We start from the raw sequence: 17,155 nt of genomic DNA, 5'->3' as shown, positions 1-17,155 counted from the left end.
TCCTTAACGTTTAAACAAATAGTAGGATTTCAAACTATTTTTATTACATTATTTACATTGTTTTCTACTCACTGATATAAAATCTCGAAAATTGCAAAATGGCGCTTGGTCAATTGATGCATAATACCGTTTAATTGTGGAGAATATTAAACAGCTTTATTATTAGGAAATTCTGGTGCCAAATTATATTGGAAAATTTTTATTTCAGAAATTCAGAAGTTTCTACTGTTAATGGTATGGTCCTGTTGCGTATCCTACTCATAAGTACACTACGACTCGCAAACAACATGTGACTCTTTGAAAGATTTTATCAGGCAAGCAATATGATTCCTATATAATGAATGAACAGAATTAATTCGAAAGAGTTGTATTAAAAACAATCTGATTGGTGAGTATTTAATTTAATTTCTGAGAATCAATGCCTCTCAGTTCAAATCAGATTATGAGAAATTTCATTCATTCATAAGGCTTAGTATTACAAGAATTTTGTTCCATATACCATTGTTTTTAAGAAATTTTATTGGCCCCTTAAAGATTTTTCTTGTTCTTTTGCTCCTTCTCAAAAATATATATATGCCTCTCACTGGCCTATGTAGAAGAACATACGGACAATGCAAAGACAACGGAAGGAAAATTCACTTTGGACAAAGGCGGTCTACATAAGGAATGAGATTCTATTATTAACAATTAAAACCTCTAAATCTCTGATATACAATTAAAACCTCTAAATCTCTGATATAAAGATTTCCTGTTCTACCAACTTGAACTTATCTAGTTCCACAATGGTTCTAGATGTGTCAACAATAAAATTCTATTGCCACCTCTGGTTCATTTCTAGTGCTTCAAAAGTACTGCTTCTCAACTTTTCCGCATCTCACCGCTTTACTATCTTTATAATTGTGCTATGACTCGAAGATATTGTTTTATGGTGTACAAAGAAGTAACCAGAATGATGTGAATAAAAGTGAATTAAGTGTCAGTCGGAAAAAGCCTGCAAAGCGTTGCTTCTAGATAGATACGAGAGGAAAATATTGCGGAGAGTTTTAAAATTAAAATTAAAAAAAAAAAAAAAATCAAAAATCAAAAATAAATCTCTACTTCATTATTTAAACATAAAAGTAAATTAATTTGCAAGCATTAACGTATAACATGATTGAAACCGATTGTTATATTATAATCAAAATAAAATTGAATTACAACTTACGCTTTGCCGAGTTCCCTTCGGAGACTACAGGAGGCAGCAGGCTAATACTATTAGTAGGCATAATTTCCATTACTTGATGGTAGTATTTCGGTACACAAAGCTGGTCTACATGAATGCCTCTGCTGTATCTAATACATTCCCATTTTAATTTATGCCACCTTGAACAGCACTTAGACGCTGCTTGTTGCTTGTTTCCTGGAAATCGTGCTCCTCTTCTAACCATTTCATCTACAATAGATTTCCATATTTTTAATTTCGATTGGCAATATGTTTCCGTCTTCAAAATCTCCAACAGAATCTCTGTATAAGTCTTGCCAGTTTCATTTTTTCTCTCCCAAAACCATTTAGGCCAACGTCTGCTTGTTTCGTAGTCTGACGAAACTAGAATATGAATACAGAGGTTAAGTTTCAGTGAATGCTTTTGATATTAATAGGTGACAGTCTTACTATATTCTGTAGCCTCACAGCTAAAACGTTTATCTTAAGCGTACGTGTTCGCATGTTGAAACCCAGCTGTATATAACACTTCTATTTATTTATTATTATGTTTCATGGGAAATTGTAGTGTTTATAAGAAGTACATTATTTAAATGAATATATCAAAAGATTAATATGTAAATTATTAACTAGATCTATTACTCTAAGGTGATGTTTTCCTCAACAAAGATATCCAGGATTGCATTGTTATCGAGGTCACCGGCTTGTAAATAAAAATACAAAAATACGCAAAGGTATTTATTTATTTTTTATTATAAACTAGCTGAAATACTCATTCTTCGCATGGGGGCTGTATTTAGGAGTCAACGCCTCTGAGAGTATTATCATTAATCTCAGCAATCGAGAAAACTACGGATTTGATACTAATATCGGTAATTTTGGATTATGTTTACAAGTTTCGGTAACCCCCTCCCCCCCGCCCCGCGGGTGACCCCCGGCTCGAATACAATGGTATCTGAATTTTAAAGTCATCGCTAATGAAATAGTCACCATTGATCTCAGCGACCGCAAAAACTATGGATTTGACACTAATATCAGTCATTTTGGATTATTTTTACACGCCTTGGTATTTCCACAACGGCCCGCAGCCAAATGGGGTGAATTTGGAGGTTAATGCGATTGGAGTTTCACCATTGATCTCAGCGACCGCGAAAACTATGAAATCGACACTAATATCGGTTATTTTCTACTACTTTTACATGTCCCGGTAAATGGCCCCATGAGACTCCCCTGGTTCGATTTAAAAAAATAAAAAAAGAAAAAAGAACGCTTCGTCTTGGTCTGGGCCCTACACTAAGGTACCCGTGACCAAAATTTGATAACTCTCGGTCCACTTGTCTGGTCCCCCGGCCGCACACAAACAGACGGACAAACAAACAAACTGTATTTTATTTATATTAGATAGATAATTGCGTTGAGCTAATGAAGCAACAATGATTTGGGTGCATGGTATTGATAATGCATTACATCTTTTGTTCAATGCTGTCTTCCCTTTACTGCTATTCATAAATAAAGTGAAGAATTGTTGATATATTATATATACGCCCTCTCCGCTATTTCAGTAGTTAGTTGGTGCATAGTGTCTCCGGGTCGATTCCTGGAAGGAAAACCTTAAAATGTAAAAGCATTATGGTGGTTCGGATTCCACATTTGATATAGCCTGGCTGCTGAAAGAGACACTATCCCTATAGAGACAGAGAATATCCCAAGGATTTTCCGAGTGAAAGCCAAGCCAATTTTATAATCAGGGTGTCTACTAAAATACCAAAATGAAATTTCTTGACTGTTTCGTGACCTTTTCTTTATCAAACCATAAAATTTCGGAACATTCTCAAAAGTGAAGTTGGATGCGAATTAGGCCGAATTTTGATGCATGCGATTTGGTAGCGATTTCGTAGCGTCTAAAGCCGACCATAGACATCTTTGGTGGTGAATTTTGATGTTTTGTAGAACAAAATTTTCCAGCCTGTACATATATTTGTACAGATAAAAAAAATCGTGACCCAAAAGCTAAATTTCTTGACTTTCATGACCGTTTTCTCATTTCGTGACTTTTTCGTAACATTCGTGACTTTCGTGACCAATAGACACCCTGATAATAGATACTGTAGATCGGAAGAGGTCCTTGGAGCAAAGCCAAATTACAAACAATTAATTTCTTCCCGTATTGAAACATCAAGGAAAGATAAAGGTATGAAGAATAAAATAACGTTTCAAACACAAGGCACTCAGAAAATTTCGCATTCATATAAGGGAAACTACATGGGAAGTTTGTGCATCAAAATATCGATCATCACAATTATAGTTATCACAAACTATTTACTGGAACCAAAATAAATGTTACACATACATCGTGGTATGGGTACACAATGAGATGTCGTTAACATACTGTACAGGGCAGTGTTGGGTAAGTTACTTGTAAAAATGTAACGCGCTACAAATTACTTTACTTTTTCTTAAAATGTAACGCGTTACTTGCCCCCAAAAAGCAACTGTTACTTTACTTCGAAAGTAACGCGTTACTAACTCGTTACTTTTAAGTCCGAAACTTTAAAAATGTGAAAAAAAATGACTTCAATTTTCCGTACTATTATTACTACCGCTATTTTTATTATTATTATTATTATTATTATTATTATTATTATTATTATTATTATTATTATTATTATTGCACGTTCTGAATCCCTTTATGTAAATGCAAGGACGAATTTCTACTTGATATATGAACATTTTCATATAATGTAACATTAATAAAATGCCATACTGCGTTACTTGTAGGGATGGACACAAGTGAGTTCGAGCGAGTTTTCTTTGACACTCGATTCGACTAAAAACAGACATCTTTGAGCTCGACCCGAGAACTCGTCTCGAAAAATTTTCTCCAACTCAACTCGAATTGGGGTCGAGTTTCGAGTCGACTCGAGCCAAATCCGGTGTGTAGTTTCGAGTACATTCTTCAAGTATATTACATAGACAGTATAATTATTATCAATGACACTACTACTACTACAACTTATTATTATTATTATTATTATTATTATAACACTGTATATAAAAATGAAAGAAAGGCGGTTTGTAGTTGAATACTAAAAAACTAGTTGTTTGTCATCCTCGGTAGTCGTGAAGCCTAGGAGTCAAGGACATTGTTCACGAGCTTCTGAATTTGGGTTGAGGGTCTAAGTTGAGTATTCGGGCTCGAGCCAAACAATGTTGAAAGTTATAGATCACTGGCCAAATATCTTCAAAACTGCTCGGCCCGGGTTTAGAATTGTCAAGGACTCGAGCAGCTCGGCTCAGGAATCATTCACTATCGACCCGAACCGAGAAGTGAGCCGAGCCAACAGCTCACCCAACCGACTCGGCTACAGCCCTCAGCTCAGTTGAGCCGAACTGAGAAAATGGCTCATCCTTACCAAGCCAGCTCAGGCCGATCGTTCACCCCAAGTGAGCCGGCTCGAGCCATCTTCTCAGTTGAGCCGAACCGAGCTGAGCTTTTTATAAAAAACCTCTTGTGGTCTCGCTACCGAGACGAGACGAGATGCTAGCAGTGTCCCCTCTCGTGAGCAACACTAAAAGTATTCCATATTACTGTTTAGCTTACATTTCTCATGGCTTTCGTTTTCCAGTGTAATCACGCCATGATTTCAAGACGACTTAAAACGAAGGAGCCATTTATCAAACTCGACTGGACTCGAAACTCGACGCGAAAAACTGAATCGGCTCGGAACTCGACTTGAGAATATTACCCTTGACTTGACTCGAAACTCGACTTGAATTCGAAACTCGACAATGTTGTTATGTAAAATTAAAAATAAAGAGTATAGAGAGACATTACATTACTCTATAATCAACTGGACTGTAGGAAAAGCAAAGTGATCTGAAAGAACTCCAATATTACATACCATCAGCAAACTATTCTCTAGTAATAAAGTACGCCTGCTCATCAGAACACAGTTTATTCATATTAACCCCTTATTGTAAATCGTTAATTATGGTATCCTAGTTGATGATAAATATTTTCTGCCGGGACACTTCAAACAATTTGCTTTTAAATTCTGTCCACCATCATCCTCAGCTTTTAAGAAAAAAGTATTCTTTCAAATGTTCGAACGGTAAAATATTTTCAATATCCATCTTTATAAAAACAACACCAATCAAAGTAAAATAGACTACCGGTATCATTTCACTCCTAGTTCACTCACTGAATGTATTGATTTGGAGCTGTCAAAATGTACTACAAAATCTTCCAGGTGGTTGCAATCAGTACACGTGATTTCCCTAAGGCTGTCCTCATCTTCAAAAAACAGCAAGTGGCACTACGAACTTATCTGTTTCTCTGTGTGTCTGTGACTGTCGGTCACTGACATACGTAGTTCATACTCGATTGTTTCATTCTGAGAAATTCACTTACAGGAAAGAAGCATTTGTTTCCGAAAAAAAAATATATATATACATATAATGTAGTTACTCATCCGAAATGTAACGCGATAAAAGTAACGCAAAGTAGGTACGTTACTTAAAAATTTGTAACGCGTTACCGTTACAGTTACTTTGGAAAAAATGTAACGCGTTACTAGGAAACGTTACTTAAAAAGTAACGCGTAACGCGTTACTTGCGTCACGTTACTTCCAAACACTGGTACAGGGTTAGCATAAATGATTCATTCGTTTTGATAAGGCTGTATTTTTAAAAGTATTACACGTACACACAAGAAATATACGTGGAAAGAACCGCAATCTCACCAAGTTTGTCTTGCGTATTCCAGGTTGCAGCACAAATCATTACCTTTCTGATCGGGTGTGACAGTGTGGCAGTACGAGTTTATTACCTGTCGAAAATGGAGAGAAAAGAAGAGAAACGACACCATCTTGACGTGTGTCGTGTCACCAAGGGGGTACATATTGAATATTCGTAGAGAGTGTATAATCTTGGTAAGTTCGTGGTTCTTTTTATATATCTTTCATGTGTGTATGGGTAATACTTTTGAAAATCTAGCCTTTTCAAAATGAATGAATCGTTTATGCTAACTCTGTACTTTACAACAGCCTAAAGAAAACGTGATTTATGTGGTTCCCAGCGAAGTCTTTACGTCATTTCCTATTCCACTGGCGAGTTCCATAATGACATGGTTGACTAGTGCTTCTCACCCAGCTACAGTAAGTCTCGTAACCAGTGCTTTTTTTTTCTACGATTGGTGTTCTAAAAGCATCAGAATATACAGTTTTTATTCACGCTTTGTCTGCAGTGTTCTATCAGTGTTTTTGCACCTGACAGGAACTAAATCGAGATCAGTTAAACGAAAAGTTTCCCACGGTCTCAATAATAATTAATAACAACGCACTTTGTCTAAATGAATAGAGAAGCTTGAGAAAAAACACTTCACTAAATAATAATAATAATAATAATAATAATAATAATAATAATAATAATAATAATAATAATAATAATAATAGTAATAGTAATAATAATAATAATTCAATGCACAGAAAACCGTCCCAATCAATCAAATTCATTAACATAAAAAAATATTAAATATAAAGTAAAATATGACTATTATAACCCCAATACAATTAACACGTGTTGTATATATCTGTTGTACAAACATTAAGTTTTCCCACAGCACTTAGTTCTTTTTATTTGAGGCTTCATTTGCCTCTTTTTTCGCCAGTATATATCGTCTTCTATGCGCAGTTATGACAATGCAAAGACAAACTGTACCATTACCATTAAAGAATCATTACACAACTGTTAGAAATATTAGGAATAACATCTAACTCTGCCTTCACTACATTCAACCATACTAGAAAGAACAATCTACATCTTAAGAGAAAAAACAAACTCACCCGCAACGGATTTTGAGCAAGATTTCCGAGTACGCTGTTCCTTAGGGTCCCTATCCTTGAAGGTAGCTGTAGGAACCTTGTCAATTTGCTCAATTTCTGCAGCAGCAGAATGCTGTTTCCGTAAAAGAGAGTTTCCACTGTCCTGAACAACTCCACTCTCACAAGGTTGTAGTTTTTCACTCTCAAAGTCTTCAGTGGAACGCTTTCTCTCCGAAGAGTTTCCAAATATTCTGTAACAAAATTCACACAGATATCAGCTTTCAACGGACTACAATTTCGCAGATATTCGAAAGACTTACTGACAAATCTTACACTTCGATTATTCCAAGACTTTATTGACTAAAGATCATGTCTCAGTTCAGACTTGTACACTATGCTACGCTTAAGTGTCAGAAAATTTTATAGAACGGCTATGCCTGTCCATCTGTCGACAGTATCAGAGCAAACGCGGTAAAAGATATCGAGTTTTTTTTTCAATCGATTCAGTGTTCCAAGAATAGATTCCATTTCCTCCGTTAAGCCTCTATTCAAACCGGAAATCGTTTAAATTAGCAATTTCCGGTTTTAACCTTTATCGTCATAGAACAGAGTACAAAATAGCGACTAATGGCTTTTTGATATGATTTCGGCATTCGAGAAACAGGTGTTATCTTAGATAATATTCCTCTATTGGAACCAGTATTCATAGATGTAGTACTTCAAGTCTGAGTGTTCAATTCGCATAGTTTGCACATCTACCGTAGCTTCACACTCTGAAACGAAACTCATTTATTTTTTTATCTCATATTCTTAATGTTAATAAAATTCTTATTCAGCTCTGTTCCACGAATAATTACGATTGTTTAAGTAATAGCACTTTGTAATTACGTTGAAATGGAGGATATCACCGCAGATGCAAAATCGCCGCCTTTATTAGACAATACACTGTCCAAATGTAAATTTCAACAGACAGAAATGCATTGTGTATTTACAGTAATTGAACGACACATTACCTAAGAATGAATTTTATATAGCTGTTATTTTATACCTATAAGAATCAAAGATATATCTGTTTAGTTAATAAATATGTGTGAAGAACTTTAAAAAAAAAAAACGAACAATGCAGTGATAAAAGCTAGCTACATATAAGGGTCATCCTTATATTATGTAACGCGACAAAGGGAGGGGAGGGGTTTCGGCCTTCCGTTACAAAGTGTGACAAGGGAGAGGAGGGGGTTTATGTCTTCGTTATGTAACGCGTTTTTCTTTTTTTGTTCTAATTTTTACTTTTATTCTCAGATTTAAATGCAATTTTAAACAAATAATTTTATTCAGTTCTTTTCTTTTTTATAAATAAACTAGCAGAATACCCGTTCTTCGCACGAGGAGAATATGTTTCAGTTTGGACATAACGGGTACCAAAACTGTCCTCAATCAAGTTAGGGACCCCAAAAACTATGAATTTCAATACTAATATCGATAATTTTCAATTATTTTTACGTCACCATCCGTTTTAGGAGTACTAATGGGGACTGAATTTGGATAATAAGCGGCATCGGAAGTGTCACTGTTCATTTCAGCGACCCCTAAAACTATGGATTCGACATCCATATCGGCCATTTTCGATAATTTTTATATACCCCTCCTCTTCAAAGTGAAATGATAAAAAAAAAGAATATCCTAGGCACGAACTTCATCTATGTTGAAAATTTGATTGAGATTGGTCAGGTGGTTCAAGAGTTAAGTTACAAATGTAGTCACTTTCATTATATATATATATATATATATATATATATATATATATATATATATATATTGGTACTGTTTTGGAAAATTGCGAGCTATAACCTATATAAATTGAATCATACAGAAGGGATTTGAAGACGCACTAGACACCAACATGATCCGTGAGTAACCCTGAGTGTATTACAATACAATAAAACTCTGTTTTGTTGCTATCGCAACACTGCATTTACGGCAGACGCTTTTCTGGAATTAGTTGTTAGTGATCGTAACCATTGCTTGAAAATGTCCTTGCATTCCCGCTCGTATCGCTATTTCTGACAATATTATTTAAAACTTTTGATTTGAATCATTACCCACTCTTTTCTTCTAAAAGGTTTCGCATGTGAAACAGAAGAAACTCTTTTCCGTGAAATAATATTTTCCGTGACGGAACAATTCACGATTTGCAGACCAAAATTAGATATTATAAACCTAATTCGTCGTATATTGATCTCATACTAAAGTATTTGATTTTCGGATTTGAATATCTGAAGAAATCGAGTTTATCCGCATTCTTGCACAAATTAAGGACAAGAAGAATTTGAAAAGAGGTAAACTGAAGTCCACAGTCCAAAGATGCTTGAAAGCTTGTTCACAAACGGGATGTTCCTGCCCCTTCACGTGTGCAGCTACTTCAAATCTGTGGTCGACGAGGAAGAAAACTTTGCATCGTTGACACTGCCTAACTTCGAATGTACGAAGCATCCTGGAGCCCGGAAGAAGAGCTTCATGTTAGTTCTTTATATCCTGTTTTACCTGCATCTTCCGGCAGTATTTCCTCCTTGCAATCATCGATGACCTAAAATGATGGATGCGATCTCCTCGTGGAAACGACAGAAGTTTTGAAGAATTAAGACTGGTTGATTAAACCACCTTATGAGGTTAAAATATTATTACGGTTCTACCATTTTCTAATACTTTGATTTCTTGTCCAAGAAAACACTACAAATATATTCACAATACAAGCATTTTGTAACAAAAAGTTCTACCACCCCCAAATAATCAAAATTGGTGAAAAAACAAAAATCAAAAAGTGTTACCTAACAAAGGGGGAGGGGTTCGGCCTTGCATTACGAAGTTTGACAAGACGGGGGAGGGGGGTGAAAATTGGTAAAAATAGCGTTACATATGTGGACGGCCCCTCAGGAGCGTTCAAAAAGAAACGAGCCGAAGGCTATAATGTGCACATCGGTGACAGAATGGTAATATTGTTGCGTGTGTAACAAATAGGCGTTCCAACAAGAGTACGAAAGTTCACAACCCGCCGCTAGAGAGTCACGGTACAAGCCACGACTTATAAAGCCAGCAGAAGCAGACGCCAATCGTCCAGTGCGGTCAGTCGTGTTGTGAGCAGTGCAAGAAGGAAATGGAGGCGTCAAAGGAAGAGCAAAGAGGTGTTGTTCGTTTCCTGACAGCGGAAGGAGTAGGGGGAACGGACATTCATCGAAGAATGTCTAAAGTGTACGCTGAACACTGCATGTACCTTGCAAGGGTCGAGTGGGACAAGCGCTTCAGGGAAGGACGAGTGTCGTTAGCCGATGATGCACGGTCTGGAACACCATACCGCATTATCGATGACATCGTCCAGCTGACTGATGCACTCGTTACCCAGGGCCACAGAGTTACGGTGAAAGTCGTAGCTGCCACGGTCAACTTGAGCGTCGGAAGCGTGTACGTAATGGGTGCCCCACAGTCTTCAACTACAACAGGAAACATGTCGAATGGCCCACTATCTTCATCATCTGCAGCGCTTTGCCAGGGGAAAAAATGAGTTCCTGGAACGAGTAGTGGCTGGAGATGAATCTTGGTGTCATCACTTCGAACCAGAATCGAAACGACAAGTCTTCAGTGGAAGATCCAAGGTCACCACCACAAGGCCATTAACACAAGTACAGGAAAGGTTATGCTGACGTTCTTCTTTGACCAAGACGGACCTCTTCTGATAGAGTTCCAGAACGGGTCAGTGAATGCCCATCATTATGCGCAAACATTGACCGACCTTCGCCAAGCGATCAAATCGAAACAATCAGGCAAGCTCGCCCGAGGGGTCATTTTGCTCCATGACAATGCCCAACCTCATACGGCAAACACAGTTAGGGCAGTCGTGGAGAAATTCAAGGGTGGTTCTCGGTCACCCTCCATACAATCCAGACCTCTCTCCCTGCGATTACGCCATGAATGGTTCCCTTAAGGTTCTGAGGGGCAAACGATTTTCCTCGGACGACGATGTCCAGCAGTACGTTCGGAACTGGTTTGCAACGCAGGCCAGGGAATTCTACGAGATAGCCATTCACCGCCAGTGGGACAAGTGCCTCAACAGTCAGGGCCAATACTTCTAACATACAGGTAAGAGTTTGTTCCTTGGCCTCCAGCTCGTTTCTTTTTAAACGCTCCTTATACAATATGGCAAAAACACATCATAGAACCGTTCGATTATGCTGGCTGTATATGGACATACGTAAGTGTCATACAAAATCAGTAACATACTAAGTAGCTCATTATTTTTTTTTCACGAAGATAAATTTAAAAGAAATCAAATTAGTTTGAAATACATTATGTAAAACAAAAAAGTTTTATTGCATAATACCATATAAATTATATTACTTATAGCATTTGCGTTGTATTTAATCTAAATTTGATTGTATATTTAAGAATTCTATAGAGCATACTAAAGGCTAGCATTTAATACCAGGGAAATATAGTGTCTAGTTATATGAACATTGTAATATTTTTCTTGTTGTCAGGATTGGTCGAATCAACGTACACATCTTTGGATTTTCTCCCTTTACCATTTATAACGAAAAACGCTAAGCACAATAACGTTTAACAAAAAGAGCGTCCCGAGTCGGAGTTAAGACATTATTCCTGTCCTCTAACTTCTAAGATATGGCTCTGGTATTTTATATATATATATATATATATATATATATATATATATATATATATATATATATATATATATATATATAGGAAGGTCACCGGTACAGTGCAAGCAGACCAAAGCACGTTAGATAGGAGGCTCCAGCCCAATGCAGCTGGATCTCAGCGCAATGCAGTCAAGAAGGTAGAAATCTTCCAAAGTCCGATGTAGTGGACCAGAACAGGTTTTAGTTAAATAAGGAAACACCACGGCCGAATGTAACCAACCAGAACGCGAGAAGTTTGGTATGGTCAATCCCAGGTATGACTGACGCTGAGGTGTTTGCTGCTCATCCTTTCATATCGGATCTTCGGGCTCCGTCGTTGAGTCTCGGCACTGGCACTGTTATAGATGATCTCTTCTGCCTTCTGAATCATGTGACAGCTGCTACAATGTAGTCTGATTATTTGTTTTTAAGTGTCATATGTTTGGGACATTACAATACAGAGAACCAAATAATCACATGCACTGATCATATAACCTCACATTTTTTCTCTCAATTGCTATAATTTAAAGAACGTAAAGATTCACAATGTAGAAGGGTTAATGTTAGTCTAATGGTCATCTTTTTGATCTAAGTATTTCATCTAAGTTAAAGGAAACTGAACATTTGACACTGGATATGAAGCACAAATTATGTTTAAATTAATTAATTTAACCTTAGTAAATCTTTAGTAGTTTGCAGAACATAATAAGCTGTTTCCATAACTGCTATATGATTTTGAGAATGCACAGAAAAGAAAGGAAAACCAGTTGAACAAACATTGCTTTGACAATTTAGACAATACATTTCTTGTAATTACAACTTATAAAAAACTAATATAATATACTTACGACCGACGTGTAACTGTGGTAAAATTGGCGTCCGATATATGATTATCGGCAATGTATATTTATCACCATCACAGGTATTCTGCCGTTATTGGCAGGTAACTTGCCGCAACTAAGGTTTCATACTACACAGTCTTCCGCTTACCTCTTTGCCTTCACCTACGATTTTGCTGTCTTGATACCGTCCATTAATTGTAGGCTCCTTCGCCCTCTCCCTCTCTTTCCTGCCACCATACTCTCTAGCATGTCCTTCATAGTACATATTTTTTCTTAGCAAATGTCTCTAGCAGTTCCTCTTCTTAATAATGTGAAAAATTGTTCTTTTCTCTCCCACTATTTCTAACACCCTCTCATTCGTTTTCTATCCGACCCAGCTAATTCCCTCTATTCTTCTCAATACCCACATTTCGAAAGCTTCCACTCGTTTTTCATCAGGTGCCTTCCACTTTAATTCAGGCAGAGCATGTACCATCACCATTTCAGATATTGTTGAAACATTTTTTATAGCAACTAGACATGTTTTTAAGACACCCATATATATATATATTTTGTTTTTGTTCTGTCGAAAAAAAAATCCCGCCAAGTAATGGGCCATCAAAGACGGAGAGTACAATTTATGAATTGTAGAAGACATGGAAAATAGTCAAATTCGGAGCCTCACCATTCGGCTATGGAGACAGGTAGAGTTATAATTCTTGTTGTGGTATGTATATAAGGATATAAATAAACTATATTTTATTATAGTTTGGTTTGCGTATGCGTTTCTTTTTGTACATAAATTAACAAATGAACGTCAGTTTATCTGAAAAGTCAAAATTTACGATTTTTTTTTCGAGCACTTCAGGTTCGAATTTTAAAATTCTGTTTTCACGGTTGGTAAGACCTAGTTAACCGCTTTAAAAAACTCGAGAATAAATTCGAGAAATTGTGAAATTCTCAAAAAGTCGCCATTTTTGGGCGCCATTTTCTCGAAAACACTATACAGTAAAAGCTCTTTATTCGCGGGGTATAGTTCCATAAATATGACGCGAATACAGAAACCGTGAATACGGAATGGTTATTTATATGGGATTATACGGGATACGTTCCTAGGTGACAAAATAAAAAAAAAAAAAACAAATACATATATAAAAAATCAATTTACTGTAATTCAAGTTTTTGACCATATTGATTAATTATTATTTTCAGGCTTAGGCAATGGTTTGAAGAATTTTGTAATTTTTTCTTGTTTGGCAGGTTTTAAAAGCTCCTTCAGTTCAGACTGATATTCAGCAGTGGCATTAGCAATTTGCCTCTTAAAAATAAGACTTCGTTCCATAGACGGATCAATTTTCATAAAGAAATCACAAAGCTCATTTGCCATTCTTAAACCTTGACTAAGATTTTTTAAATTAAATGTCACGTTTCCAGTGCTTGTTGAAGCCTCTTCCTCAATGGGCTGTGAATTTAACATTTCTTCCAAGTAGGTTTCAGTCAAATCTTCATCTTGCGATTGAAGCAATTCCTGAATGTCACTTGATTCTATCTGTTCGAACCCATCTCGTCCTATTCCATTCGCAATTTCGGCTATGTTTGCAGTCAAAGTTTGAATTTGCACACATTCTTCGTCATTATCCGCAGTCAGAGCAGGCCACAGTTTTTTCCAGCATGACTTTAATGTGTGTGGCTTCAGTTTTTCCAATGATTCTTTTATGTTTACGATGCATTTTGCTATGTCAAATTTCTTCCAGCATTCCATAACATTCATATCAGGATTACATTCCATAATATCCAATAGGATTTTGAAGGTTCGTCTACTGTAATAGGGCTTAAAGGCCTGGATTATTCCTTGGCCCATAGGTTGAAGCAAAGCCGTCGTGTTGGGAGGTAAAAATATCACTTTTATATTTGGATGCACAGTTTCAAGTTCGCGAGGATGACCTGGTGCATTGTCCAAAACTAGAACTGCTTTAAAGTCTAAATTCTGTTTTTTTAAATAAGTTTCAACTTCAGAAACAAAACAATTCCGGAACCAGTCACAAAAAATAGCGCTTGTAACCCACGCTTTCTTATTAGCACGCCAAAACACTGGCAGGTCGTCCTTGTTTTGATTTTTTAAAGCCCGAGGATTTAACGATCTGCAAAGCATCAGTGGTTTAATGACAATCTCCAGATGCATTAGAACATAGCAGCAGTGTAACTCTTATCCTTTGCTGCCTTAAATCCAGGAGCAGACTTTTCGCTTTTAGAAATGAATGTTTTGTTTGGCATTCTCTTCCAAAACAGTGCAGTTTCGTCTGCATTAAATACTTGCTCAGGTTTGTATCCTCCATCAGCTACTAAGTTTGCAAATTCTTCTGGATATCGTTCTGCTGCAGCAGTGTCTGCAGATGCAGCTTCTCCAACGATTTTAATGTTATGCAATGATTGTCTCACCTTAAATTTATTGAACCAACCTTTCGATGCTTGAAATCCTTTATCTGTACATTCACCACTACAACTACCATCAGGTTCTTTAAAATGAGCGTAAAGACGCTTTGCCTTCTCCCGGACCATTGGACCACTCAGGGGCACCCTTTTTTGGTTGCGGTCTTCGATCCATAATGACAACGGCACTTCCATTTTTTCTATTGCTGGATCACGAACAATTTTCGCTGACAGTGAAGTTGAAGCTACAGACGACCTTATTTTATCTTCGGATTTTTTTTTTTTATCGATCGTACAGTTGATTCGTTGACATCGAATGAGCGTGATATGGATGCAAACGACTCTCCAAGGCGTAAACGATCAAGCATTTCTATTTTCACTTTAAGCGGTAACACAGATTTTTATCGTGTCGAAACTCGTTTCTCATTTTTTTTTAGTTCACATTACTGTATAAATTAGGAAGACAGCAGTAGAGACGTGTTACTCGATCACAATTTTTGTAACGAATGGAAAGACGAAACAATAAAACACGCAAAGCGGCTCTTACCAAAGGACAGAACGTCTAATAATGTGGCGGCATTTAAAAATATACTTTATTCATTGAGTAATAAGGTTGTTTTCATTCTGTTTGTTTACATTCTCAAAAACACCGAACGCGGCGAAGGCGGCTTATGTCAAAGTCCGAACCAATACAGCGGCGATATCATTTAACAACATACTTTAGGCAAAGTTGTAATAAGGTCTATTTTACAATTTATTAGTCCATTTGATGGCGTTTACAAAGGATATTGGGTTGGATACCTATTGGAATCCTTTTTATTATGTATGTATGTACGTACTGATTAGATCCGCGAATAAAGAAATCTTTAGCCGCAAATATAGGAATTGGGTCGCATTTTTTTAATCCGCGAATAGTGAAAACGCGATTGAAGGAAGCGTGAATAAGGAGCTTTTACTGTACTTTAAAATTCTCAAATTTTGTCAGATGGTTCAACTTTACATGAATAATAAACACACCGAATACCATTCTCGAACAATACTTCATGAATTAACTACAGCCTTTTGAAGTTAGCGAAGATTCGTTAACTTTGATGTCACAGTTGGTAACACTGGAAACAATAAAAGTGTAATAATTTGAAGATGTTTGTGGTTCAAATTCATTAAATAAAGAATAAAAGGTTTTCTTGACTGTTTTTTATTATTTTGTTCAAAAAGGCTCTCTGAAACAGTAAAATGAGCCTCCCCTACTCCTCTGTTTTCTTAAAGCGAAGTAACCTCAGGTGGAAATTACGACGACGAAACACATAAATTTTAAGTTTACTTTAAACGGCCATCTAATAAATGCTAATGATCTATAAAAAGCCTGAACTATTACCTCAGTGATAATTTGGAATGCTCAAGACAAAGCTCCAATAAGTGCGATGTCATTACAGTGATTGAAAATGGACAAAATGTTAAAAAATCGAAAAGATTTCTTACGCGTTTGAAAGAAATTTACGGACTTTTTAAACAGAACAATCCAAGCATAAGAATGGGTCACTCGAAATTTTATAGTATTCGACCACAGTGGGCCAGTCCGCAACCTGCGAGAGAAGTCTGTGTGTGTGTGTGTTGTGCAAATTTTAAGTTAGCTGCTACTGTGTTGCAACAAATCAAAGGTGCAACCTGTATTGAAGCTGTTATGAGTCACCTATTTTTTTTTTTTTTTTTCTAGTATGATCCGTAGAAAATGACAGCTGTCTTCTTCAAGAACGTGGTGAATGGAGTGGAAGGAATAACTGTGGAATCTTTAATTATTGATCCTGATGAAAATGAAAGTGTTACGTATGTCATATGGGAAAACAATTATCTCGTTAAAAAACTGTGCCACTTTCTGTTTTCGTATCGTACATTGCTGGTTTAACTGTAAGAATTGTAATTCATGACTACATCAAGAAAATCCAAAGAGAATTAATTGCTACCGAAAAGCAACGTATAAAATTTCAAGATACAAATTCTATTTTACTTCATGTGGACTTCGTTGAAAACAGGACTGTTATTCTGCAAAGTGAAATTCCGAGTTATCACCAGATAAACGACTAAATTTCCATCTTTACGGCAGTGATATATTATTATGAAACAACTGACAGTTTTGCTGTAATAAGCGACGACAAAACACACAATTCGGCTCATGTACTCATAGCCATAGA

General features: G+C 36.5%; 1 protein-coding gene across 7 annotated transcripts in view; it reads right to left on the bottom strand.

Moving 5' to 3' along the window:
- Positions 1–17,155, bottom strand: part of LOC145691002 (uncharacterized) — a 143,114-nt gene that overhangs the window by 106,005 nt on the left and 19,954 nt on the right. For 6 of the 7 annotated variants that reach the window (XM_081766485.1, XM_081766484.1, XM_081766483.1 and 3 more), the window contains exons 3-4: positions 7,046–7,275; positions 1,205–1,585 (exon numbers count right to left, since the gene is read on the bottom strand). In XM_081766485.1, the coding sequence (XP_081622611.1) occupies positions 1,205–1,585; positions 7,046–7,275 (611 nt within the window). The remainder of the gene's footprint in view (positions 1–1,204; positions 1,586–7,045; positions 7,276–17,155) is intronic. The other variant, XM_081766487.1, reaches the window with a different exon arrangement.

This window comes from Thermobia domestica, chromosome 7 (genome assembly GCF_964235325.1).
Source record: "Thermobia domestica chromosome 7, izTheDome1.hap1.1, whole genome shotgun sequence".
In the NCBI taxonomy this organism is placed as follows: domain Eukaryota; kingdom Metazoa; phylum Arthropoda; class Insecta; order Zygentoma; family Lepismatidae; genus Thermobia; species Thermobia domestica.
The sequence above is the reverse complement of the archived record's forward strand: the minus strand, read 5'-3'. Positions and strand labels throughout refer to the sequence as shown.